General features: G+C 63.8%; 2 protein-coding genes across 2 annotated transcripts in view; both read right to left on the minus strand.

Annotated features, from left to right (window-relative positions):
* POU2F3 (POU class 2 homeobox 3) overlaps positions 1-6,354 on the minus strand; it is a 75,240-nt gene extending 68,886 nt beyond the window's left edge. The window contains exons 1-2 of the mRNA XM_056108182.1: positions 6,219-6,354; positions 288-359 (exon numbers count right to left, since the gene is read on the minus strand). Coding sequence (XP_055964157.1) covers positions 288-359; positions 6,219-6,246 — 100 coding nt within the window. The 5' untranslated portion in view covers positions 6,247-6,354. The remainder of the gene's footprint in view (positions 1-287; positions 360-6,218) is intronic.
* Positions 6,355-12,785: 6,431 nt separating this feature from the next.
* On the minus strand, positions 12,786-26,026 carry OAF (out at first homolog). Its single transcript, XM_056108178.1, has 4 exons — positions 25,510-26,026; positions 15,959-16,093; positions 14,708-14,888; positions 12,786-13,254 (listed from the first exon to the last, which is right to left on the minus strand). The coding sequence occupies exons 1-4, from the start codon at positions 25,804-25,806 to the stop codon at positions 12,989-12,991; spliced, it is 879 nt and encodes a 292-aa protein (XP_055964153.1). The 5' UTR covers positions 25,807-26,026; the 3' UTR covers positions 12,786-12,988.
* Positions 26,027-27,416: the final 1,390 nt, after the last annotated feature.

A 27,416-nucleotide genomic window follows, 5' to 3' on the forward strand; every position in this document is an offset into this window, starting at 1 on the left:
CCCACTGTGCTATTGCTCCAGCCCCAGCCCCTAACTTTTTAGATTTATTTTTTAATAATAATAATAATTATTATTATTATTAAAGCTCTGGCCCCTTTTTCTAGGCTCTCCCTGGAGATTTTGTTGCAAGCATCTGTGTCATCCCTTCCCTGATGCTCCGGGCACTTTTTTATTTGCTGAGACCCAGCTGTAGGGTCCAAGTGACTGAAAGACCACAGTGCTGGCCACTTTCCAGAAACTTCTCCCGGTCCTCTGCCACCCCCCCTTCCCGGCACGCAGCCCCTTACCTGTCTCCACCTGGCTAAGCACACAGCCCCGAGCGTCAGTGGAATCGGCCACATCCCCGCTCATCTTGATAGCTGCAGGGAAAACACCACTGATTTTAATAACAGGTCACAGTTTCTCTTGCTATGACATAGGTGCCTTGAAAGAAACAGCCAAGAGGAATGTAATTACACCAACCATCAGACTTTCAAATTCCTGATTCCCGCACATAAAACCGTTAGAATATTCATAAGCAGGGGGGCACAGCCCCTCTCCTCCCCTGCTTGTCCCCTTCCCGCCCCAGCCCACCCCCCCCCCGCCCTCCTCCCCTCTCTCCTTCCTGGCTCTGGGACTTCTCGCCTTTTGCATCATTCATTCCCACATCCTTCAATCACAGATTGCTCTATATGGATTTAACAAGGGGCGTGTGGGGGGTGGGGGAGGGCAGTTAGAACACTCCCCATTCTCAAGCCGTATTTCCGGGGGGTCTGAAGAAGATGTTTAATATATTTTTAAGCAGCCTAAGATTCATCTGCCACCACCACCCCCCCTCCAGCTCACCCCTCCCAACACAACCCTGATTTGGGAGAAAGGGACTGTCCAAAAGCCAAGCCCTTCCCAGCATCCCCTTCTCACCTTCTTCCCCAGCTCCTGCCTGGGGTTTCCAGCCTGGTGCTCGGGGTTCAGCATCAGACTGGGGGACGGACCCACCCCCAGGTCTGGGTGGCCCCTGCCGAGACCTGTCCTGGGTGGGTGAGCACTTCTGTCTGTCTCTCTCTGTCCCTCTCTTCTTCCAAGGGCTCAGAGAGGAAGGGGTTGACCAGGGGGCCAGAGCCCGGCAGAGGGAGGACACCTACGCCAGGGCAGCCTGGGCCTCGCCACCCCGCCTCATGTCAGTAAATTAAACATTTACCCACGAAAGAGAGTTGTCACCACTCCGACGACCCCCACCCCAATTTCTCTCTCGGGGGGTCAGCACATGGGAGGCGGGAGGCAACTTAGAACTAACTCTCTCTCCCGGGGCTTCTCTCCTTATTAAGCCACTCAGAGACCGAAGCCGTTAAAGACAGAAGAATATTTTATTCAAATCGTGGTGACCCCCCCAACCCCCATCACCCCCACCCTCTTCTCTGGGGCAGCTCCTTAACTCTTTCAAACCAGATAAAGTCTGGGGGAGCTCATTTGCATAGGGGCTCCGCAGCCAATCGCGGGCCGGCAGGCAGCGCTCATTTGCATCAGGTAATCAGGCAGTTGGCGGGGGCCAGGTCTGCAGAGGGTCAGCCCGAGCCGGGCTGGACCCTCCGCCCAGGAAAAGCAGCAGGAAGACCGACTTTATTATTGTTTCTTAAAGACCAGGGACTCTGGCAGACGCTTACACGCGGGGGCGGGCGGGACAGACCCCCGCGGCGATCCAGCGGGTCTTTCCAGGACACCCAGAAGCAGAGCCGGGCCAGCCAGCTCAGGTGCAGGAGGACTTTTGAGACCTGCCCGAGGGGAAAAGGCTCCTGGGGACATACCTGCAGCTTCCTACAGCGCCCCGGCCGGCGCTCCACAGCCATCCTGGGGGCGGCCTCAGGGCATCAGACCCTATCTCGGGGAGCCCCCGGCACCGCACCCCGGTCGCCCCCGCCCACTGAACCGTACTTAGGAAGGTGATTCTCGAGCACAGCCCAAGTCCTCCCTGCAGCAGTTGGAAACTTTCTGTAACTGGCGATGCGTGGCTATGCAGAACATGGGGTACACTACCGGCTCCTCCAATGGAGACAGGCCTCGGCTCAGTCCCACCCACGAGGTCACACTTCCCCATAGGGAGTCTTCAACCGTGCTGAGCCGGTCAGAGCTTCCGGGAAGGTTCCGGCGACCACAGCCTGGCCCCCCTCCGCGGGTTCTAAAGGGTGTCTGTCACACCCGGAACTCAGAACATGGGGGTGGGCGGCAGATTCCTTGCGGGACCCCAGGGCATCTCTGAACCACAGTGATCTCAGCAGCAGGGGGAAGAGGGAGGGAAGAAGGAAGGACTTTCTCACTGCAGCGGCCTGGAAGGCAGAGGCTGGAATTTGCTCAGGACTCAGACCCCCCGTCCGTTCCTGGGCCAGTGCAAGGGGTCAAGGGAATACTGAGTGAAAACAGCAGGAAAACAGGGCGGTCCCCTGGTCTCGGCCCTGGGGTGGCATCCGATAGCTGGTCTGGATAAAGAGACCAAGCAAGATACAACTGATTTCCAGGTCCCCACAGACAGCATGGGTGCCCTGGGTCCCCGCTCCAGGGACGTTGTTCTCTGCCTGGGATGTAGCAGCAACCTCCAAATTCTGCCTTTGTAGGGAGATGCGAGAGCTGGTGGAACTCAGCCAGATTCTCTAAGTCACCTTATTTCCAAGGCCTGACATTTAAAAGGGGCTCTTTTATATTTTTTTTTACTGGTTTGGGGTCTACAGCTGGCACCATATACCGGGATCACTCCCAACAGTACTCAGAGAATCATGTGATGCTGGGGTTTGAATCTGGTACCTCTGCATGCACTCCGACCCTGTCTTGGGCATTTGGAACAACGCTCAGCAGTGCTCAGGGCTCACTGCTGGCAGTACTCTAGAGACCACAGAGTATCAGACCATGTATCAAAACAGAGTTGAGGGGCTGGAGTGATAGCACAGCAGGTAGGGCATTTGCCTTGTACGCGGCTGACCTGAGTTCGATTCCCAACATCCCATATGGTCCCCTGAGCACCGCCAGGAGTAATTCCTGAGTGCAGAGCCAAGAGTAACCCCTGAGCATCGCCAGATGTGACCCAAAAAGAAAAAAAAAACAGTTGAGTGCACACAAGGCAAGTGCCTTAACTCTGGAAGGGTAACTCTTTAGCTAGAGACTCATTTTGTTTTGTTTTGTTTTGTGTGTGTGTGTGTGTGTGTGTGTGTGTGTGTGTGTGTGTTTTGGGGGGGAGGGGTATTGTTTTTTGAGCTACACCTGACAGAGCTTACTCCTGGTGGGTCTGAGGGGACCACAAGTGGTGCCAGGAAGTGAACCTGAGTTGGCTGCATGCAGGGCAAGGCCTTATGGCCGTATAATGTCTTCAGCCCCTAAACATTACTTTTATTAGGGAAGGGGGTGGGATACAGTCTGCAGTGCTCAGGGGTCACTCCCTGTACTGCCAGGGATGCAAGCAGTGTTCCTGCGTGGAAAAGCAAGTGCCCCCCCCCCAGCCCTCCCCTTCATCCCCTAAATCATAATGTGGGGCCTGAAACCCAAACTCTTCTGACCCCACTCCCCAAAACCCTTCAACCATGCCCAGAAGCAGGTGGGCCTGGTCCTGTGGACACGACTCAGTCAGGACATCGCCCTGTGCCCGGACACCCCTCACTGTACACTGTCTCTCTGGGCATGACATGGCAGCACAGAGACAGGGGACAGGGCAACAGTCGTCAAGGTGCCCCCTGCCCCCTCAGCCACCTGCCAAGCACGATCCAAGGCTGGGGCCCGCTGGTAGGGCCCCGCTCCTGGGGCTCAGGCGAAAACTGGGCCAGCACCGAAACTCCCAACATGGGCGCCCTTTGCCTGTCAGCCGGCACCTGCGGGCTGAGGGAGGGAGGCCGGGCGGGGCGGCTGAGCAGTTCTTATCTCAGGGCTGATACGGCTTCCTGCCATCCTCCCTTCCCGGGAGGGAGACCAGACCGAGAGCTGGGGCCCACCCTAAGCCCCACATCACATCGGGAAGCAGGGAAACAGGGTGGTCCCCTGTTCTGGGGCCTTGGGTGGCATCTGAGGCCCAGGATGTGTGGTGCCCACCGGGGAGGCATCCCAGACAGCACCCCTCCACCCCGTAGGACTCGGAGTCCCCTTTGCCCACGGCCCCTGGGGGTCCAAGCTGTGTTTGCAGGAGTCATCCTTTCTCTTGGGATGGAGGGACGTGCATCTGGCCATCTGGCCCCCCTTAATTCCCCCATCAGGACCTTTATTTGGGAGAACTTCAGGGACCCTGGTGTCCCACTTCTGAACTGTCTCTCCTTGATGCTCACCCGAGGAGCTCCTGAGTCTGGGAGATGGGCCCTCCCCCCCACTCTCTGGGGTCTCATGGGGAGCTGTTTCCAGGCTGGGGTCACCCGGGGCAGCCGCAGGCCCCCCGCCCTCCTCCCACTGTCTCCTTCCCTCCCTCCCTCCTGTGGGTCCTTCTGTCTGTTTCCACCAGGACGGGGGAGCCCCGGAGTCCGATGACCCCATGCCCCATGTGAGGGGCGCTCTATAAAGTACAAAGAACTGAGGGCCACCCTGACTCATGGCCTGCACCCCAGTTATCAGAGCAAGAAGAGGGGCTGACCATGTCGGGAGCTGAATGGGGCGGGTGGAAGCAACTGTTCCTGTAAGTTTGCAAGAGGGACCCCAAAGGCCAAGAGGTAACCGGAAAATTTCTGCATGACAAGTCAGTAGGAGGCACTGAGAGTGCAGGAGTGACCGAGGTTTGACCCCCAGTACCCCACTCTGAGCCCCACCAGGCATGACCCCTGAGCACAGAGCAGGAGTGAGCCCTGAGCACCAACAGTCTGGCCAAAAACTAAAGAGCCATCAGGATACGGGGCGCTGAGGGATCCCCATAGAGGGGCCTCCTCGCAGACCCCCCCCCACAGCAGACCCCACGACGGTCCGAGATAACCAGCCACGCAGAGGCTGCCCGGTCAGAGACGCTGCTGGGAGTTCTGAGGCAGCCCTGAGGAGGTGCTGAAGGGTACCCACGCTCCTCAGAGAAGGAGGCGCGGGACCAGCCTGAGCCCTGACACTGTCAGGGTCGATGAGGGACCCCCAGTTGGGGTGAACACCATCTCCCCTAGCTAGAGGTGGGGTGCCCTGGACAATCTCCCCTCAGCCTGACCCTCTTTGCCTCAGGCGGCCTCCCTGCTGGATCCCAGCCTGCCCCCCCCCCCACTTCCCTCGGAGCTGAAGCCTCCCAGACAATGCGGTGGAAAACCCCCAGGAAGTCTCTGATCTTGGTCCTAAAGAACTGGGGGGCCCTCCTGAAGTCTCCATCCTAAGTGAGGTGGGGCTTGGCGAGGGACAGCAGCTCTGCCCCGGGGGCTCCAACACCCCCCTGGACCCCCGGAGTCTGGGAGCCATCTCCCACCCAGCTGGAAGATTCCTTCCCGCCACTTCTCTGTCCACCTGCCATTCTCTGTGTGGTCAGGGTGGGCAGGACCCCACCCTGCTCTGTTTCAGGGGACACCAGGAGGTCTGCTGGCTTCTGACCGCCTCCCCCAAAGTCACAGCTGGCCGCGGGGGGCTGCCCTTTTGCGGGAGGTAGTCACTGGGTTGACAATGGACAGTCAGACCCTGGGGACATCGCCTCCACCCTGACACCCTCCCCTACAGGCCCTCCGAGCCCAGTCCTGCGCCGGGTCCACCCCTGCCTGAGAGGGGCACGCGGGTTGCCTGCCCGCCCCCCTTGGCCCCGCACACGGGCCCGGGACGCGGGGCGGGGGGTGGGGGAACCTGAGTCTGTCACCCCGGGGACCCCCGCACCCACCCCGCCCAGCATCCACCCAGCCCCGCCTCCGCGCCCAGATGGGGCTCACCTGGGCCAGGGGCTAATCGGGGCCAGCCCCGCACCTGCCCGCAGCCCCGCCCACTCCCTTCGGCCGCGGCTGCCCCGCGCCCCCACGCCCCCCACCATCTTCCCGGTGTCCCGGCAGCCTCGCCCGCGCCCACGCGGGGACTCCCCGCAGGAACATGCGGGCACACGCCTCCCCGCGCCCGCTCCACGCCCTGCGCGTGACCGGCCGGTGCGCGCCCCGCCAGCGTCGGGGGCAGGACCCCCGCGCCCCCCGCCGCCCCCCGCGCCCCGTCGGCCCGCTCCCGCCCCCCGCGCCGTCCGGCCCGCTGCCCACACTGCCCTCTCCCGGCCGCCGCGGGCCAGGACCCCCGGGCCGGCCACCCCGTCCGGGGCACCTGTCGGCGCGCCCCCCGCGCCTCACCTGCGTGCACCGGCTCCAGGTTGACCATCCTGCCCCAGGCGGGGCCCAAGCCAGCGCCGCCCCAGGCCCCGCGCGCCGGCCCCAGCCGGGCCCCCGGGGAAGCCACGGTCCCCCTCGGCGCGCCCCGTCGCGCGCTCCGCTGCTCCCGCCCGGCCGGCCGCGATTGCCACACTGGCAGGTGAGCACGCGGGGCGCGGGCGGGGGCGCCGGCCACGCCCCCTGGCAGGGCCCCCGCGCCTGGCCCCGGGCCCAGGCAAAGCAGCGATTTGCATCGGCGGAGCCGGGCCGGGGGAGGGGGCCCGGGATGCGGCCGGGCCGGGTTCCCACCCCGCCAACACCTGCGGCCCGGCCGCTCCCCGCCGCGCCCCGCGCCCCGGAGGTCGGACCGGCCGGGCCCGCGGCCGCCGCAGCTTCCGCCTGGACCGCCTCCCGCAGCCGCGGCGCGGCCAGCCAGAGCCCCGGGTGCTTGGAGAGCCGCGGGGTGCCGGGAAGAAGCTGCTCGGGAACTTCTTAACCGCTCACCAGCCGCCGCGCCGCGCCCCGCTGCGCTCAGACCCGTCCGGGGCGTGGGGCTGGGGGCTTAACAGGTGGTCCTCCCCTCACCCCCCACCTCCTGACGCCAGCGAGGGGGCTTCCTCCCGCCGTGCCCGCAGAGGAAGACCCCGGAGAGGAAGGTGTATAAGGTCACTTGTCAGGGGAGGGTCCGCGTGTGAGGGCTGGGGAGGTGGGGGTCCTTGGGTCGCCGTCCTGGGAAAGGGCTTGGCCACCCACACTTGACTTCCCAAGGACCTGGAATTTGCTCATGCATCACTCACCAGAGGCTCTGGCACCCTCTCCTCTAAGAGACCCCCCTGTCTGTAAGCCAGAAAGGCTGGCACCCTCTGACCCACTGTGCCTCACACTCCAGGACTGCCCACCACTCAGAGCAGGACCCAGCTTCCTCCTGCTCCAGGCTGCTGGGCTCGTTCTCTGCCCTCCCTGGCCCCTGCCTGTGACCCCTGCCCACTGTGACCCCTGTCCCCTACCCTCCATGCCCTCAGCGCCATCCCCACTGTGCTCCCTGCCCGCAGTGCCTTGGTGCCCACCGCACCAAGAACCCTGATGGACAGCAAGGCTCTGGGAACTCTCCTGCTGCGACCAGCCCTCCACCTGCATCTTGTTCAGTGCTTGTCACAGCCGGAAGGGACCCTTACTAGCCCCATTTCACAGGACCCCACCCCGGGAAACCTCCAGGCGGGGACCCGCTCAGTGGCATACGAGCCGGCAAGGCTCCAGGCTCCTGTCCTGCACTCCCTCCCGTAGTAGTGCTCACAGCCAGTGGCGTCTCCCCCTGAAAACCAGGGGGACTTGGTTCTGCTTTTTGATGATTGCCCTCACACCTCCCTGTTCCTGAGCCCAGGGGCAGGCCTGTGGGGCTGTTTACTGGCTGTCCTGCTGCAGGAACGCAGGGCTGGGTACTCAGTGCTTGGAACTGAGTACTTGGAGCTGGGTACTCAGAGCTGGGTACTAACTGCTAGGTACTCAGAGCTGGGTACTTGGAGCTTAGTACTCAGTCCTGGGTACTCAGAGCTGGGAATGTGGAGCTCAGTACTTGGCAGGGATCAGGAAGGGCTCCGGCGGCCACAGCTGCCCGGGAGGACAAGGAGGAAGTGCCTTACTGATCCTTCTGGGGGCTCAGTCTTGGGACCGGGTCTCAGCAAAGAAGGGTCCTCCTCCCTCCAGGGAGGAAAGGCTTGTTGGAGGACCAGGGGACAGGGGACTGCCCGCTGTCCCTCCTTCTCTCCTGCCTGGCCCCTGCCCTGCTGTCCATCGCTCATTTGCCTGCTAGCACAGGGGCCAGGGGTAGCGGGAGGGGCGATGCCCAATGCTCCGACCCCTCTCTGGCCTGTTTCACTTCCCTCTCTGGGATGAACTTCCAGTCTGGGAAGGGCCTTCCCAAGCACCCAGGGGCCCAGCTCCAACCTAGAATTCCCAGACCCCAGGTTGGATGTCCTGGGAATGGCGCCTCTGACACAGAGGTGGTACTGGTAGGTTCCGAGCCGGAAGCAGGTGCCACTCTGGGTCCCAGAGCTGGTGTGGGAGGAGGAGAGGGAGCACAGAGAGAGGAAGGGAGGGAGCTCAGAGCAGAGGGGGGAGGGTGCCCAGGTAATCCCTACCTTCGTTCATTCATGCCACAGATACTGATCGGGACTTCCACTGTGCCTGGAGAGGTACCACAGGCCAGCACATCTTTAGGAGGGCACTGTACATGGAGCATCATCCATGACAGCACTGAGTGAGGCCAAGGCAGCCAGGAGGTGGCCGAGCTGGCATCTGGAGGTGGGAGGCACCTGGATGCTGTTCACAGGAGGGGTCTGAGGTCCCCAGGGGCGGAATTTGCCTAGTCACTGGGGAGACCATCCTCTCATGCTCCCCCATGCTCCTCCTGGGACCAGAGGCAGGGGGGTTGGAGCTCCAGGCAGAGACAGGCGGGTGGGGGGCTGGAGAGACAATATAGCGGGGAGGGCGTTGGCCTGCCCATGGCAGACCCTGGGGTCCCATCTGCAGTGTCCCATATGGCTCACCAGGAATGATTCCTTAGAGCAGAGCCAGAACTAAGGCCCGAACATAGACAAGTGTGGCCCAAACCTCCCCCCCCCGGAAAAAAAAGAGGGGCAGGCAGGACCATTTTAATTCCTTAATTCCTCTCTGGTTCACTTGAGCATTTCATGAAATGAACTGGAGTGGGGGGGGGGGGCGCGTTAGACAACCTCTAACCCTCCCTCCCTCCTTCTTAGCCCACAGGAGTCCTGCAGAGGCCAGCCCCTGGGTCTAAGGCCTGGCTCAGAGTTTAGCTTGGGATAAGAAAAGCCACAAGGAAAAGGGGTGGGGGTGGGGGTGCTGGAACTAGGAAAGAAACCGAGGAAAGACCAAACAGCAGAGAGGACAGGGAATTTCATTGCCTTTGGACATCAAAAGAGCCCTATGCAAATGACATGCAAATGACATGCAAATGTACACCCTGCCTTCTTTTAACCCCCCACCCTCTCCTAACAGCTGGAAGACTCAGAGTAGCCAGTCTTACCCCAGGTGGTTTCTAAACTGCCATCAACTGGACCCTCCTTATCAGGACCTCTGATCCCCTCCCTGAGTGCACCCCAAGAGTCCCTGGCCCCCCGTGTTGCTCAGATGTCCAGTCAGTTGCTTTACTTGCAAGCACAGAGGCTCCTGGAGTCAGCCTCTTTGCAGCCATACAGCTGGGAGTGGAGAAGAGACTGCAGGAGGAGCCGGGGGATGGCAGGGGGACAGAGACCCCCTCGGCTAGGACCCGCGTGCCTTCCTGGCTGCCCGCCTGCAGCTCACTCTCATTTCCTGTCACGTCAGCGGGATTGAGTTGTCAGGCCTGGGCGCGGGGTGCAGAGTCAGACATGCTGGATACCCACCAAGGAACAAGTCCCTTCTAGCTCCCTCCGTCTGCCAGATGCGCCGGAGGGCCCAGCGTGGGGGTGCAGGGTGGGGTCAGCGCCCTGCCTTGGGGCGACCACAGGGGAGGGACGCGCTTCGAGAAGGCAGGCTCCCCGGAAGGGCAGCAGGAAGGTGGTCGCAGACCCTCTCAAGAGCTCCCCGTCTTGTTCGGGAGTCACACTGTGGCATCAACATGGTGGCAGGACAGCCAATGTGGGGGTACAGAGCCCTGGTTCTGGGGTGACAGTGTGACAGGTGCTCTAGAAACACTGAGAACGTCGCTCCTCCTGGATGCGGGGGGCACCTGGGAACCAGGACGGAGAGCTGCTCCCTGCTCAGGCCCTCACCCTGGACACCCTGACCCACCCAGTACCCAGCCCTGACTGCTGACATGACCCCTAATGATGGTGGAGGAAGAGAATATTTGAATTTAAAGCGGCAAAACCATGCAGTCCCCCAGCGAACTCTGCGTCTTGGGGCTTGCAGGGAGCTGGGTCCAACGTCTGGAATTTCCAGCGCCAGCTGCTGACCTGAGACCCATGACCTGGGAAGCAGCTGGTGCGCTGGACGCCAAGTCTAAGGCCAGCGCGCCCTCTCGTGGTGATACGGGGTATGACCCGACCTGAGCGCCCACACCTGCCAGGGTCCGACTGGTCGGTCCCTCCATGGCTCGGGGACCCTCAGGGGAGAGAGTTAGGGGTACTGGGTTTTAGACTCAAGTTAGGTTTTTTTACTCACGCCCTCATCTTAAAGGGACTTCCCCAGAGAACCCCGCTTGGAATCAGTGCAGTGACAGGAGCCCCCAGAGCTGGTCAGTGCCTGTCCCAGCGCCGGGCAGCCCTGCTCTCCTCCCACATTGCCCTCTGCAGCTGAGGCCCCATACAGTGGGGTTGGCAGGCGTCCGGACACCCTCCATTCAGAGCATCACGGCGGGATGGAGACCCGATCCCCGGCTGCCCATGGGAAACTCGGGGACTCCCTGCTGGGCTCCAGGCCCTCACCCCTTACCGGGACCTGAGGGCAACCTCAGGAAAGGAGGGGACGTCTGAGCTGAGTCCCCACACAGGGAAAGGAGGCAGAAGGGGCTTGGCGGGACACGCAAGGGGCAGCAGAAGCTCAGAGGGTGCGTGGTTCATCGGGCCAAAGGCAGAGATGGCTGTAAGATGACAGAGGGGCGGTGGGAGGAGGGGTGTGGTCCCCAGGTGGGCGCCAGCCCGTGCCGGCCCTTGTGCAGGGGAAGAATCTGGCAGAGACTGAACGGGGTGGACCAAGAAGACCCAGGGAGGGGCACCCGCAGTGGACCTCAGAGGAGTCCAGCTGACCACTGCCCCCAGCCCCAGGCTCTGGGTGGTCCACATGACCCTCTCCAGCCCCCCCCCCGCCCCGAGCACCAGGTTGCCCCAAGTGGGTTCATGAAGCCGGGTGCTGTTCAGTCTGACCTGAGCAGCTGCAACTTCATTATTGGGGTGACTGCAGTGCCAGGGCTAGGGGCCCTCAGGCAAAGCAGGGCCTGGGGGGTCGGTCATCAGAGGGCTGGTAGCCTCGCTCGTCCCCAGTGTCACGGGGGCTGCAAGGGACCCTTCAAGGCTGGGGTCACAGAACCTCTCCTGGAGCAGCCCTGATCTCCACCTGACTCCCAGCTCAGGGGCCACTGCAGTTTTGGTGTCAGGGAAGGCCAGAGTCAAGGGTGGCTGTCGGCAGAGGGGCTGATAGCAGGCCGGAGGGGCTTCCAGTCACCCCAGGGCACTGAGGTGTGAGTGTGAGACTGTGGGAGTATATAAGTGCATATAGATCTGTGTGTGTGTGTGTGTGTGCGCAACTGTCTATGAGTGCATGTGGGTCAGTGTGTGTATGAGTGTGAGTATATATGTGTGGCTGTGTATGTATGTATGAGTGTGTGGGGGTCCATGTGTGTGTTTGTGGATGGGAGTGCGTACGGGTCTGTGTGAGTGTGTATATTTGTGTGTGACTGTGCATGAGTGTGTGTGGGTCTGTGTGAGAGTGTGTGTGGGTCTGTGTGTGTGATGCTTTTGTGTGACTGTATATGTGTGTGTGACTGTGTAGGTTATATGTATATGACTGTATGCGTGTGTGAATGTGTGTGTATGATCATGCATGCGTGACTATGTGTGTGGCTATGTATGAGTATGTCTGGGTCTGTGTGTGTGTGTGTGTGTGTGTGTGTGTGTGTGTGTACGCCCAGACTATGGGGACAGGCAGGCTGGGGGCAGGACGATGCCCAGGGCTGCACACACGCACATTCTGTTCTCCTTGTGCGAACTGCACCTGGGATCTCAGGCGGCTGAGGCAGTACTGAGAACCTGGCTGGAGAGAAGCGAAAGTTGGGGAGGAAGGGCACCCCAGCAGGAAGTTCAGGGCACAAGGGCACAGGGGGCGCCTTTCCACAGGACCCCCTCCTATGGTGGGTGATGCAGAACCAAGGTCCTGATGGTGGGGACAGTGGGGTCCTGCCTGCCCCCTCGCCCATCCTGCCAGGCTGAGGCTGGTCCCCTGAAAGGGGCGACCAGCCAGGCCATGGTCATTGATGGAAGAAGCTGCAGCCCTTGGCCCCGCAGGTCTGGCCAGGCCGGGGGAGGCAGAGCCCCGTGGGGGTGCAGGTCTGCTCTCAAGAGCCCCTTTCTTTTTCCAAGGCTTTAGAGGGCAGTGTGGGTTCAAAGTTCCCATGTCATCCCTCGAGGGGGTCTCTGTGGAACACTACTCTGGCCCCCAAGCCTCTCTGACCTCCTCTCACCTCTCAGCCCGTCCTCACCACTCAGCCTGCACACCCCCTCCAGGAAGTCCTCCAGCACCACTGCACCTCTTTAGATTCTAATTCAAACATTAAGTTTTGAATTCACCCCTAGCCCAGCCTATGAAGCTCAAAGGGTGGAGGCAGAGGCTTTCACGTGGCAGCCCTGGGGTTCCATCCCGGCCGCACAGCCCCCAGGCACCCCGGGGAGCATCCACTGAGCCCCGAGACAGGAGTGGTCTGAAAAATGCAAAATTATTATGAAGTTCTACACTTGCGGCTTCCTCGGGGCCCGAATGCTTTTCCCGACACCAGGGGGCGGCATCGGCCCAAAGTTCCTCTGGAACTTTTCCGGGCAGGTCCCGCGCGGGCTGGAGGGTACAAACGTAAACTTTTATTTCTGGTACAAACGATAAATACTTTGCATAGAAAAATCTGGCATTCAAGTTTCCCTTGTACTTCATATTCCACCCCGGCCCCCGGAACCTCGCAAAGAGATCCGTTCGGGGCGGGGCCTGGCGGCAGGGCGGGTGCGGAGGGGCGTGCCCGGGCCGGGCGGGCCGCGGAGCCCCGCGGCTCAGGCGTCCCCGTCCCAGAGGCAGAGCGGCCGGCGCGGCGCGGGGAAGCTGAAGCTGTAGGCCTTGCGGCAGCTGCGGATGCCGCACTTGTAGGGCGACGCGCGCTCGCGGCTGTGGCAGTACTTGAGCACGCACGGGTACCAGGGCAGGCTCAGGCCGGAGCGGCACACGCACGCCTGCCCGTGGTCCCCCGCCTGCCCGCAGCGCGGCGCCAGCGGCGGCTGAGCATCCTCGGGCAGCGCCTGGAACACGGAGGCGTCCACACCTGCGGAGAGGCGGCCGTCAGCCGGCGGGCGGGCCGGGGGCGGGGCCAGAGGCGGGGCGGGGCCGACGCGGGACGGAGGCCGAGGGCGGGGCCGGGCCAACTCGGGGCGGGGCCGTGGGCGGGGAGGGGCGGAGCCGAGCCGGGGCGGGGCCGAGGGCAGGACGAGGGCTAAGGCGGGGTCGAGAGCGAGACGGGACCCGAAGCCGGAAGCGGGGCGGGGCGGGGGGCGGAGCAAAGCCGAGAGTGGGGCGGGGCCGAGCCGAGGGTAGGGCCGAGGGGGGCCAGGCCGACTCGGGGGCGGGGCCAAGGGCGGGGAGGGGCGGGCCCGAGCCCGGGCGGGCCGTAGGGCGGGGCGAGGCCGAGAGTAGGACGAGGAATGAGGGCGGGGCGGGGCCGAGCCGGGACGGGCCGAGAGCGGGGCGGGGTTGTGAGCGAGACGGAACCGAAGACGGGGCGGGCCGAGACGAGAGGCGGGGCGGGGCCGAGAGCAGGACGAGGGCCGAGGGCGGGGTCGAGCCGGGGTGGGCGGGGAATAAGGCGGGGCAAGGCCTAGAATGGGGCGGGGCAAGGCCGAGAGTGGGGCGGGGCCGAGGGTGGGGCGGGGCCGAGAACGGTGGTCCGGGTGGAGGGCGCCAGCACCCTCCCTCAGTGACTGTGTGCTGCGGCCCTGCCGGGCACCTGGGGCCAAGTCCTGCGCAGGGAAGAGAGGGATCTGACTCCCCAGGTGTGTCTGACCTCCAGGCCGGGCTGCCTCCCCAGGCTTGGAAACATCCATGTGGGCCAGAGGCATCAGGTTGGACCCAGGCACGGCGGGTGTGACCCCACAAGGGCAGAAACATCGAAGAGTGGCCAGGCCGGGAGTGGGGCAAAACACCCCGGGGAAGCCAGGAGGGGTGCTGGGTGTCCAGCACCCAGGACCCACGGGTGTGCCAGGAGTGGGGACAGCACTGGCCAGGCCCCGGGAGGGGACGGGGCCTCTGACATGGGCTGGGGAGCACGTAGCAGGCGTGACCACCGCAGAACCCGGCTCCCTGGAGGCGGCAGGCAGGTCTCTAGGGCTGGTGCTGGGAGGGAACAATCCCATGTCCTTTCTGGCCCCCAGGGCCAACCTGAGGCTGCTCAGGCAGGAGGGAGGGGATGGGGGGGCGGGGGGGGCAGGGGACAATTGGGGGGTAGTGGGAGGGCAGTGGAGGGACAGCCTGGGCGAGGGCAGAGGCAGGTGGTCGGTGTGCGGGTGCAGTGCCATTGGAGCCTCATGGTGTGCCCCGGGGGCAGGGCAAGATGCCTGGAAACCCCTCCCAGGAGCCGGGCGGACTCAGGCCTGAGTGACCCCACCCTGAGGGACCCTTCACCATGAAGATCCCATGGGTACCCCCTCCTCCAGGAAGCCTTCCCTAACCAGCCCCAGGCCAGGAGGCCCCAGCAGCGGCGGTGGCGGTAGCCCCCCGCTGACCTTGCTGCAGCCAGAACCGCATGTCCTCCTGGCGGGTGTAGACGGCATCGGCGGCCTCAGCACACACATTGCGGAGGTGGGGGCTCAGCAGGGCCCCCCGACTGAAGTTGACAGCAACGTCCATGTGTAGGTGCTCGGGGGCCCGCGCCTCCTCGGCCTGCCGCACAGCCCGAGGGTTTCTCTGTGGGGGGAGAGAGATGGTCACTAGGAGACGGTCACTAGGTCAGCAGCACAGGGATCCTAGGGGGGCCTTCTGTCCTGAACGCAGAACCTGGGCCCCAGGCAGGGCGGCTGACGGGGGTGAAGAAGTGAAGCAGGTGACCAGAGCAGGTGAAGGGAAGTCACGAGGCTGGGGCACCCCTGCCCCTACAGGGACACGAGCAGCCTGCAGCAAACTGTCCCTGTGTGTTCTCCTCTCTCTGTCTCTCTCTCTCCCCCCAAAGTCACCCCCCACCCCGGTCGTAGGGTTTGGGGCCACACCCAGCAGTGCTCAGGGCTCAATCCTAGTGGTGCTCAGGGGACCCGATGGGCCAGGCCAGCCGCCAACGCCCTCGCCATTGCCCTCTTTTAACAGGGTCCCCCAGGCCCTGGCTGTCGTACTGGGCTAGGCCTCCCCTGGGGTCCCCGCTCAGTGCTGGGGTGCTGCCTGGGGTCATGCGGTCACCCTGGCAGTGCTTAGGGGCTGGGGAGGGGGCTGGTGCAGGAAAAGGAGCCCTCCACACAGGAGGTGTCTCCCAGCGCTGGGCTGGAGTTGCTGCTGGCAGGACCAGGACTGAACCCCCATGAATTCCCTGCACAGGCCTGGCCCTCAGACCCCTTGCACAGGGATCACTCCTGGCTCTGCACTCAGGAATTATCCCTGGCAGTGCTCAGGGGACCTTATGAGATGCCGGGAATCGAACCCGGGCAGGCAAATGCCCTACCCACCGTGCTCTCGCTCCAGCCCCTCGGACCCCATTTCTTAAGGGGCTCTGAAGACAGACGAGGGCCCCGCACGAGACACGCTGATGACGGGTCTACAGGCAGAGCCGACCTCTGACCTCTGGCTGCCTTGAGGAGGGGTTAGCTGGAAGTGGGGTACAGGGAGCTTTGGCCTGGGGGGAAAGTGGGGGATTCAGGACTACTGGGAGCCTGGGGTCAGAGATGCGGGCTAAGGAGACAGGGGCTGCGGGAGATGGGGGACAGCAGGGCGAGGCTGGGGGACACACGGCGGGGCCAGGCAAGGGCAGGGGGGGCGGGCCGGGGACACACCTGCCGGAGCTTGGCCATGGCGTCGCTGGGGATGATCTCGTTGCGGTGCAGCCGGGTGACAAAGCACAGGGCCTGGAACTGGTTCTGCCCCTTCTCCAGCTCCCCCAGGATCAGGGCCCGGAAGATCTTCACCTCCTGTGAGAGAGGGGGAAGATGAGGGGCCAGGGGGGTTGTTGGGGGGGGACGCTTCCCCCTGAGCCCTGGGGGAGCCTCTGGTCCCACCCTGGCAGAGCTGGGGAGTTCTCTTTTTGTAAGGGCGCATTTGGGTCACACGCATTGGTGCTCAGGGGCTACTCCTGGCTCAGTGCTCACTCCTGGCAGAGCTCGGGGGGACCTTATGGGGTGCCCGGCACCAAGCCTGAGTCAACTCCATACAAGACAAGCTCCTGGGCCTGTCCTATCACTCTGGCCCCACATCATCTGCCCACTGACCCTATGAAGGTCCTCCCCCAGGACACAGTGCAGTGAGCAGGGGACAGCGGCGACCCCTCCCCAGGTCTCTCCCAGTCACCTGAGTCAGGCCCAGTATCTGGGGGAAATGGGTTACTGCAGAGGGACCAGGAGGAGAGGGGCCAGGGAACGGGGCGCCCTACCCCAGTTAGGTGCTTGGAAGCTTTAAGCCGGGGTCCCCTGGCCACCAGGTCAGCTCTCCCTTGGGCCCCCCATGGCCTTACCCCACTTCTGGGCTCAGCCTTGCCCGGGCTCCCTGCCGAGGGCCCAGACCCCAGAGGAGCCGCTGCTCCCCTGTCCCCCGAGGGTCCCCCAGCCTGTCCCACCCATGGCGGTCCCGACTCCAAAGCCAATCAGAAGCGCCTCAGAGCAGAGCCCAGCTGGGGCATGGATTGTTCCAGAAAGCGGGGTGAGAGCAGGCCCCAGGACCACAAGGGAGCCGAAACCTGACTCCCCAGCCCCGCCCCCAGGCCGCTCCCTCCCTCCCTCCCTCACTTCCTGTGCCCCCCATCTGGATCTGGGGAGCAGCCGGAGAGCGAGCGGAGGGAGGCCCAGCTGTAAGGAGGAGGGGTCTCTCCCTGCGGAGGGTCCCCCAAGGGGGGAGGAAGATGTAACACAGGATCCCCAGCTTCCTCTGGAGGCCGCGTCAGTCTGTCCGACCAGCCGGGGCCACTGCTCCTCCCTCCCTCCTGGCCAGGATCTGACCCCAGCTTTCCCCTCCTGGGGCCACAGGCAGATGTCCAGGCCCACCCCCGGCCCATCCCTGGAGGGACACTGTCAGCCATGACTCAGGAATGCCGACGACTCCATCTGGAACATTCCCAGAACCTCTCCCAAACCACACATTTTTCAGGGAGACCTTTCCTGCAGGGCTCAGGGAGGTGAGAGCCAAAGCCAGGGATTCCAGGCCGGAAGCTCAACGCTCAGACGCCCCAGGGCCGCCCACGGACCGAAACAGGCATCGTCTCCCCTACCACTAAAGGGGCTCCCTGCCCCATGGTGCAAGGACTGCTCAGTCACGGGGGGACACTCCCCCACCCCACCGTTCGCCAGAGGACACATCTGCATCTTTACACAAGCCCAGGGCTGACCCAGATGGGTCTGGACATTCCCTGCTGCCCCAGCAGGTCCAGACGCGGATCAAGGACAAACAATAAAAGGTCACGAAAATGCCAGCGTCCAGAGAGGGAATGAGACGCTCTCCCAGAGACAAGGGCCTCTGACCTGGTGGCCACTCAGAGCCAGAGTGGACAGTCAGTGTTGGCAACGGGGCGCATCATTCGTTTGGGGGTGGGGCGAGGTTTCCACTGAGCATGGAGGGGTCACGGGCTCTGCAGAACTCAGGGCCCCTGAGCTGAGATTTGCCTCTTTCTTTCTGGTTTGGGGTCACACCCTACAGTGCTCCAGGCACGCTCCCAGCATGGGAGGGCTGGGCTGGGGGTCGCTCCTGGCAGTGCTGGATTCAGGCTTGTAGCAAAGCGAGTGCGCTGCCCACTGAACCATCTCTCTGGCCCCCTTGTTTTTTTTTTTTTTAAACTTTTTCAGAATTTTACACGTGTGGTGACGGGGATCAACCCCAGGGCCTCCCGTGTATGAGGCACCTGTTCTGCACCGAGCTTGCACCCCAGCCCCAGAGTGGACTCTCCCCGCTGCCACTCCCTTCAGGATGAGGCTGTACTGACTGGGGACGGAACATACACTTGACCGTGGAGTTCGCTGGGGGCCGCGCCCTTTTGGGTCTGGCACACACCTGCCACGGTGCAGCAGGAAGTCATTCTCAGTGCTAAGAATGACGGAATCGCGCTCAAAGCATGTGGGCAGTGTGCTAAATTCTATGAGTATCTCTGGGTATCTCTGGGTATCTCCTGGCCCTGAAGCCAGAATTTTGGTTCGTTTCTTTGTTTGGGGGCCACACTGGGCAGAGCTCAGGGCTCACTCCTGGCTCTGTGCTCAGTCAGGGATCACTCCTGGAGGTACTCAGGGACCCTATGGGATGCCGGGGATCAAACCCAGGTTGGCCGTGTGCAAGGCAAACGCCTGGCCCCAGAAGCTGGAATTTGAACACGCAGGGGTCTGATTCCAAAGTCTCCACGGCTGTGCACACCACCTCCTGGGTCACCGGCTTCATCCCCATGAGGCCTCCAGAAAGAAACAGCAAACAGCAGCAGCCAGAGACACAGCGGGCAGCCCGCCAGCGGCCCGGAGCCGGAGAGCAGATTAGAAGCTGTGTGGTCACTCACTCCTCAGCCTGTTTCTCACCTTCCACCCGCTGGGCCCGGAGGGACACGGGCAGCCCGGCTCCCCCCAAGCCCCCCAACCCAGCTTCTACCCTGTCCCGTCCTCAGCGTCCAGGGCCCCCACTTCTCTCCCACACAAAGGGAGGGATCCCCCAACCTCAAGAGAAATCTGGCCGGAGGCCACACCTGGCTGCCAGGCGTCCCTCAGTGCCCGAGAGGGCCCTGGGATGAGTCACCCGGATGTGGCTGGCACCCAAGGTAGGGGTTGGAGGCGGGTTTGCGGTCAGGGCTCCCGAGACTGGACACGGCCGGAGGACACTGCCCGTGAGTTGGGACACTGGCTGCAAGGAGACGCGGTGTGCTACCCCCAGGGTGAGACAGAGCCACGCAGAGGGCATTGCTTAAGGGACAGTCCCCACGTGGCGTCCCTGGCCAGGGCCCCATGGCCCATTGGCCTCAGGGCAGTGGCCAGGCCTCACTACCGAGCGGCTCAGAGCCAAGTGAGGTATGGTGCCTCGGGCTGTGGTCAGCGCCGGTCAGCAGCGGGCAGGCGGCCAGGCCAGAGGCTCCAAGCCAGCTCTGCCTGCAACCAGGCCCCCGGGTTTATGATTCGGGGGTATACCCAGGGGTGCTTGGGGTCACTTCAGGCAGTGCTCATGGGCCCCCGCAGTGCTGGGGGTGGGGTGTCTGGGCTGCAGTTGGGCCCCCTTCTGCCCCCAGCCCCTGTTGGCTGTTCCCAGGCGTGCTAGAAAAGACACCAAGATTCCTGCATCTGGACCAGGAGAAAACTGGGGGCAGTTAGAGTGGTGTGGGGGTCCCTTCATGCCCCCACCCCATCACAGCCCGCCACCCTCCAGCGGGGCTCCCAGGCTGTCCTCTGCGGCTCTGGGTGCCCCCCTGGCCGCGGGTGGGGTCCTCCCTACAGTTACAGGCCCACCCTGTGCTGTCCTCCCATGCGCCCCTATCTCTCCCCTGGCACCCAGGACCCGGGTTCAACCCTCCCTCCATAGGGCACACTAGTCCCCAGCGTGAGCCTCAGGCACCAGCTTCTCCCCAGTAGCCCTCCCATCCACTCCCCTGCATCACACATGCCCTCCCTCTTCCGGCCTCACCCCTCCCTAAGACCCCAACATCTCACACACAATCTCGTTCTCCTCCAGGGACCCCTCCCTGGCCCCTCAGCAGCTCCATGCTGCCTCCCCACCCTCACCCTGTTCCTCAGCTCCTTCTGGCTGGGCAGGGGAGGTGGGGAGGGTCTGGGGTGGGGGAGCAGCCCTTTACCAGGGGTCCCACCTCCTCAGGAAGCTGAGGCCCCCACTCCTCACTGGGCGCCTCCTGCCCGCTCCTGCCTGCTCCTGGCCCTAATCCCGCGCTGACGGGGAGGCCAGGCCGGGCCAATCTAAATATTTATCCTCTGCTCAGGCTGGGGGGCCGCCGTCCACGTGGTGGGCAGGGCTGGCCCCAAAGCCAGCGGGAGCCAGAGTCAGTCCTTGGACCTGAGTGTCCCGGCATTGCATCGTGAGGTGCTCACAGGTCAGGGGGAGGGAGTCACCCCAAGGCCAGGTCAGGCACATGGCCAAGAGGCCTCATCACCAGCAGAGCCTGGACAGGGGGACAGGGCCTCTGATGGCTATTCCCACCACCTCCATCCGAACAGGGCCTCAAACCATGCCTCCTGGACAGACAGACAGACAGACAGACACACACACACACACACACACATACACACACGCACACACACGCACGCACACAGAGTCCCCAGAACTCCGTCAGCGAGAACCAAAGGTCACCTCTGTCCCCCCAGCAGGGGACAATGTGCGGTTTCATGGCTCTCGCCTCCACTGCCCTGCTGGCTCGGGGCGACTGAGTCGGGGTCCCTCCCCACTCTCACCCAGAGTTCAGGCCGACGCCCCCTCCATCCCTGCCCCAGCAGAAACCCCTCAAGTCCTCGTCCAGCAGTGCAGAGCTAGACAGGCGCTCTGGGTCCTGGAACAGAGGACCAAGAACTCACTCATGCGGGGGAGGGTGGGAGGGTGGGGTTCGAGGTCCTACAAACTCATCCGCTCCCAAATGAGAACAGCCAGCTTCTCCCAAAGGCACCCCAATTGCACTCTGGCCCCCCAGACCTCCCACACACTGCTTCACAGTGGGAGGGCCGGGATGGGTGGACACTGCACTCTGAAAGTCCTGTGGTCCTCGGAACAGTGGCCCAAGAGGCCCCTGGCACGTCCCCAGCCGCCCTGCTCCTGCTCCCTGCAGACCGTGGCGGGCAGGGACCCCCCACACGCTCGGGGCTGGCCCTGCCCTGATGTCCGCTCACACCTTGGGCCCAGGGTGGGGCAGGGCCCAACGTGCCCGTTTCCTGGGGAACTACCTCGAGGGCCCCCCTTATCTGGCTGCCACGCAGCACCCCAGTCCCTCGCCCGCCCCCGCCCCGCCCCCGTCCGTGACGCAGCCACTCATGACTCTGTCCCCTGCGCCCCACCCGCCCATCCGGCAGCCACACCGCTGCCTGGAACATGACTCACCCCTGCCCGGCTGCAGGCACCCACATGGACAGGAGAGGGGGCCTGGCCTGAAGGGGGCCGGATGCTCCGAGTGGGGGTGTGCGTGAGGGGGGCGGAGGCCGGGGCGGGGGCCGGGGCGGGGGCAGGAGGGGGGATCTGGGTCTAAAGTCTGCTACACCTGCGACAGACACACTCGGGCATGACTGGGCCCCGCCTTCCCTCAACAGTGAACCCCAACCTTCCCACTAGTCCCGGGCCCTATTTCCAACCCCTGCTGCCTGAGAGGTTCAAGGCACCCAGCATGTGCAAGGGCCCTGGGTTCCACCTGGGCACCAATCATCCCCTCCCCCTCAGTGCCAGGTGCAGCCCTGGTGGTCCCTGCACCCCACATCACCAGACCTGAGCCCCCGTCTACAAGGCCTGGCTGAGCACTGGACCAGGCGGGGGGGGGGTACCCTCTGACACCTCAGTGCCCAGGCTTGACAGCTGTCAGTGATTTTAGGGATTTAAAGGCATTTCAACCCCTCCCTGTGTCACTGCTGGGAATGGGGGTTACATGTGGGCAGTGCTGGGGATCAAACCGGGCCTCTGGTACAGAAGGTGCCTCTGTCCCCAGGGGTTCTAAAGCACAGGCAAGTGGGGGCCGGAGCGATTATAGCACAGCGGGAAGGGCATTTTACCTTGCATACGGCCGACCTGGGTTCGATTCCCAGCATCCCATAGGGTCCCCTGAGCGCCGCCAGAAGTAATTCCCGAGTGCAGAGCCAGGAGTCACCCCTGAGCATCGCTGGGTGTGACCCAGAAAGTCAAATAAATAAATAAAATAAAGCGCAGGCAAGTGTGGGAACCTGAGGGTCACACCCACCATCACGGCAGGCTGGCAACTGTGACCACTTCCCCACGCCAGGGGCAGCGCATGGTGGGGGGGCGAGAATCTTGCCCCTTGGGCCAAGAGGGGGGCGGAGGGCTGGGGCAGCAGGATGGTGTGGGGACCTTGCAGTGGCCCTGGGTGGACAGGCTGGACAAGCACGGGCACTTCCTGTTCTTCAGAGCTGGCCCGGCCATGCTGGAGGGTGAGGGCCAGCGTGCGTGCGGCCACCGCGGGAGGATGTGAGTCAATGGACTGAAGAAAGCCGTGAGGGGTGGCCTGGCCCTGGGGGCGAGGACGGGCACGAATCTGCCCAGCTGCCCAGCTATCTGATCCTGGGCCAGGGGCACAGCAGGTGGAACGACCCTGGCCACAGCAGTGGGCATCTGCACCTCCAGAACGGAGAGCCAGGAGCACAGAGCTGAGCCCCTCCCCCAACAACTCTGCCCACGGCCACTGTTTCCGGGGATGCTCAAGAGCTTTCCTCTGGTCACTCTGCGTCCAGCTCAGGGGCTCCGGGAACCAGCCTGTCTGCCCGAGGTGCTAGAGTGCCTGGGTGATGCCTTCTGCCCATCCACCCCAGAGCCGGTGTGGGACAAACGTCCACGTCCTTTTCCTGAACGGCTTCAGGACTAAACTCACTTCCTCGGGGAGGTGAATCCCAGATCAGGAGATGGGGGCAACCCCCCTGCCGAAGGATGACCAGGCACCCAGCCCTGAGGCTGGTGAAGCGAGCGGGTCCTCTGGGAGCCAGTCAGTTCCTGCCGGCTCCCTCCACACAGTGCTCAGTTGGAACAGGAGATGCTTGCGTGCCGGGCCAGGGGCTGACCCGGACAGTGGCTCTGGGTCCAGGGCTGACCAGGACAGAGGTTCTGGGTTCAGGGCTGATAAGGACAGAGGATCTGGGTCCAGGGCTGACCAGGACAGCGGTTCTGGGTCAGGGGCTGACCACGACAGTGACTCTGGGACAGGGGCTGATCAGGACAGCGACTCTGTCAGGGACTGACCCTAATAGTAGCTCTGGGTCAGGGATTGATCAGGACTGTGGCTCTGGGACAGGGGCTGACCAGGACAGCAACTCTGGGACAGGTGCTGACCAGGACAGTGACTCTGTGTCAGGGACTGACCATAACAGTGGCTCTGGGACAGGGACTGACCACCACAGTGACTCTGGGACAGGGGCTGCCGACGACAGCGGATCGGGAGGCAGAGAGGGAAGGGCTGACCCAACGTAGGGATTCAGCGGGGCCCTGGCCAGCACATTCTCCCCAGGAGCTGCCCCTTCCTACTGCCACCTGGGCCCGCCCCAGGCACAGCAATAAAACTCTGAAGCCACAGCACCCAGGGCTATAAAAGCTCAGTGCTCCACCCCCCGCTCCCCCCAGCGGCTTTCACCCCGCCACAGCCTGGGCTGCACAGACTCAGGGGGCAAATCTCTCTTCAGGCTTCTGGTGGGCTGGTAGCAGGAAGGGGGCACCCCCTCCCTGCAAGATCTTGTTCTGAGGGTCCTGCTACCAACCTTAACTGACCCGCCAAGACCACACTTGACAAAACAGCCCCAAAGTTGGTGGGGGATGGTGAGACTAGAGGTTTCCAACCCTGCTAGACCCCGCTTGCCACAAACACACTCTCACACACACACACACACACAAACTCACATATACACTGACACACACTCACACAATCTCACATATACAGACTCTCACACACAAACACTCACACATACACTCAGACACATACTCACACTCAGACACACAAGCAATCATACACACTGCACACACTTTCACTCTCTCACACCCTCACACACATGCTCTCGCACTCACATACACTCACTCACACATACACTCAGACACACTTGCACACACACATTCTCACACACGCACACTTTCACTCTCATACCCTCACACACACACATGCTCTCACACTCACATACACACTCACACGCACTCACTCACACACACACACACACACTCACACACTCTTACACACTGGCTCCTACCTGGACTGAGGCCCTAGCTTGGGACAGCTGAGCAAGGGGAGGGCAAACCGCAGCCCCCAACACCAAGGCCCCCAGGGTACTGGGTCAGGACAGCGACAGCCCTGCCTGCTGCCCCAGTGTCCAGCATGGGTCAGTGCCCTGGGCGCCCGCTCTCTCCGCCCAGAGGTGTCTGCGTGTCAGGGCAGCAGGGAGACGTTGGAGCTCTGAGCAGAGGCTCATCCACCCCGTCTCTCCCACACCACAGTGGTCAGGGCCCCGTTCCTGACAGCCAACAGCACCTCTGCTCCCTGACCTCCATGCCCAGCACTGAGGGGACCCCTGCAATCCCGGCTCCAGCCTGAAATCCCGGAGGCCAGCTCAGCAGGGCAGGCAGGGTGATCCCCTCTCCGGGGCTCTCCCCGGCTCTTTTCAGACTAAAGAGGGCGGCTTGGAAGGCCCGACCACCAGCTCTGCCCAGGAACCCCCTCCCTCCGCCCAGGCCAGCGGTGCCAGGATAGTGAGCCCTAACCCCCTAGCATCCCTGGCCAGGGACAGAAGCAAAGCCCAGAGAGGGAGAGAAACTCCTCGGGGAACACACAGCAGGCACTGGGCCTGTGCTGGCCGGCCAGCCGCTAGGCCAACAGAAACTCCTGGGAAGCGGGACATTATTAACGGCTGCATCCAGGTTGGGGTGGGGGGGAACCTGGGCCAGAGGGTCACGGGAACCCAGGTGCAAGACGACGCGGGGAGGGCGCAGGAGTGGGGGGACCCCCGGCCCAAGCTTTTCGAGGGGGGCAGGGCAGAAGTGGGAGGACCCCGGCCCAAGCATTCCTGGGGGCGCAGCATGCAGGGGAGGAATGGGGAGACCCCGGCCCAAGCTGTCCTGGGGGCGCAGCGGGCAGAGCAGGAGCGGAGGGGACCCCCAGCCCAAGCAGTCCTAGGGGCGCGTTGGGCAGGGTAGGAGTGGGAGGAAGGACCCCGGCCCGAGCATTCCTGGGGGCGCGGCGGGCAGGCAGGCGTGGGGGGACCCCGGCCCAAGCATTCCTGGGGGGCGCGTTGGGCAGGGTAGGAGTGGGAGGAAGGACCCCGGCCCGAGCAGTCCTAGGGGCGCGTTGGGCAGGGTAGGAGTGGGAGGAAGGACCCCGGCCCGAGCATTCCTGGGGGCGCGGCGGGCAGGCAGGCGTGGGGGGACCCCGGCCCAAGCATTCCTGGGGGGCGCGTTGGGCAGGGTAGGAGTGGGAGGAAGGACCCCGGCCCGAGCAGTCCTAGGGGCGCGTTGGGCAGGGTAGGAGTGGGAGGAAGGACCCCGGCCCGAGCATTCCTGGGGGCGCGGCGGGCAGGCAGGCGTGGGGGGACCCCGGCCCAAGCATTCCTGGGGGGCGCGGCGGGCAGGGCCTGCGCGCTGCGGACGTGGCCCTGGAGAGGTGCGGGGGGGGGCGCGGCTTGCCCTTGGCGACGTCGCCTCCGTCCCCGGCCCCGCGCGCTCCGGGGGGCGCGCCGGGGGCGCTCACCCTCTTGAAGTCGGCGGTGAAGGAGATGAGCGCGCCGTCGGGCCTGCGCAGCTCCAGGCTGATGCTGTCCGCGTCGCTGTCCGCCTGCAGGGTCTCCTCGGTCACCTGCCCGTCGGGCAGCCGCACGCGGACGCGCAGCTCTGCGGGCCCCGCGGCCCCCACGGCGCGCGGCGCCCCCCGCGCGGGCCCCGGCAGCGGCGGCAGCAGCAGCAGCAGCAGCAGCAGCCGCGACGGCAACGGCAGCAGCAGCCGCGCGGGGGGCGCCGTGGGGACCCCGCAGCCGCCGGGTCGGGGCATCCCCGGGGGCCGCCGCCGCCGCGCCGCGCGGTGCCTGCTGTCGGCGCGCGGGGCGGGCGCGGCCAAAGTTCGCCCCAAGTTGGTGGCGCGCTCGGGACGGCCGGGAGGGACGCCCCGCCGGGGTCCCCGCCCCCTGGGCCCCCGCACCCCCGGCCGGGCCGGGCCGCGCCCAGCACGCACGTGCCCCCGCCGGCGCCCCCGCGCACTCGGCGCTCCCGGGGCGCGCCCGCCGCCGCCCGCCCGCCGCGCCCCCGACTCCGGCGCTCCCCGCCCCGGCGGGCGCTTTTCATTCAATCCCACCCCCCGTCACTTCCTTCGGAAAACAGAAACCGCCGGGGCCGCCTTAAAGAGACCGCGCGCCCTTAAAGGGCCGGGGCCCCGCGCGCCCCCCGCCGCCCCCGGGTCCCCGCGGCCGCCCGCCCCGCGCCGGAGCGAGCGCGCGCCCCGAGCCCTTCCCCCCGGCGGGCGGGACGGGCCGCTGCCTCCGCCCCCCACTTCTTCTTTTTTCTTTTTTTTTGGCTTGTCCTGGTGCCACGTGGATGAAATAACCCGGCTTGCAGTTTTAGGGGTTTTTGTTGGGCCTTTTCGGTTCTCTGACACAGCGGATTCCCGAAAGGCTTCGGAAAAGAGGCGTCACGCCGGCACCCACGCAGCCTGCTTAGGGCAGCCGGGGTTCCCTCCTGCTCGGCACCTGTGGGTCTTGGGAGTCTCTGGAGGTTTGGGGGGAGCCCCCGGGGCAGCTTCTCTTGGTAACGGTACCTCCTACACTTCCCCTCCCGGGCCCGCCAAGCACCCCCATCCCTCGGCTCAGCCCGTCTTCCCCTCCTCTCCTCTGCCCTGCACGGGCTGAGCGAATCCAAAGAAATGTCCGTGGCAGGTCTTTTAGGACATTGTCCAGGACTCAAGACTCTGGCACTCGACTGAAGGTCCTCCCCCAAGGCCCTGAGAAAGACACAGCTGCGTTGCCCCGCACCCCGAGAATAGGCTGGTGCGAAGCTGGGAGGCCTCTGACAGATCTGTGACAGATCAAAGGCTCCACATGTGCTTACACACAGAGTTCCGTCTCTGGCACCTCGTGATCCCCTGAGTACCCCTAAACACACACGCACACAGAGCACCGTGGGTGTGGCCCCAATCCCCCAATCCCGGGGCCTGGTGTCTCCCCGTCTGTAAAGGCGCTGTGAGACCCACAATGTTCTGACCATCCCCAGACCAGAGAAGCCTTGGGAGCTGGTACCCTCTTGGTCCTCCTCACACTCCTGGTGCCTGTGTTTTTTCAGGCCTTTTTCTCCTTGGTGGCAGATGGGGAGTTTTCTCATCTCATCTTGGGGTTCCCAGCTCAGGCTGGGTCCTTATCAGTGCCCCACAGATAGCCTTGAACTCCAGTGGGGCTAAGCCCCGGCCAGGGTCAGGGCTCAGGTACTCTTGGCCAAAATTTCAGACTCAAAGAGCTCCTATAAGAGGATAGAAGAGGGGCTGGAGTGATAGCACAGCGGGTAGGGCGTTTGCCTTGCACGCAGCTGACCCGGGTTCGATTCTCAGCATCCCATAGGGTCCCCCGGGTACTGCTAGGGGTAATTCCTGAGTGCATGAGCCAGGAGTAACCCCTG

The sequence above is a fragment of the Sorex fumeus genome, unplaced genomic scaffold (genome assembly GCF_029834395.1).
Source record: "Sorex fumeus unplaced genomic scaffold, SorFum_2.1 ptg000198l, whole genome shotgun sequence".
NCBI lineage: Eukaryota > Metazoa > Chordata > Mammalia > Eulipotyphla > Soricidae > Sorex > Sorex fumeus.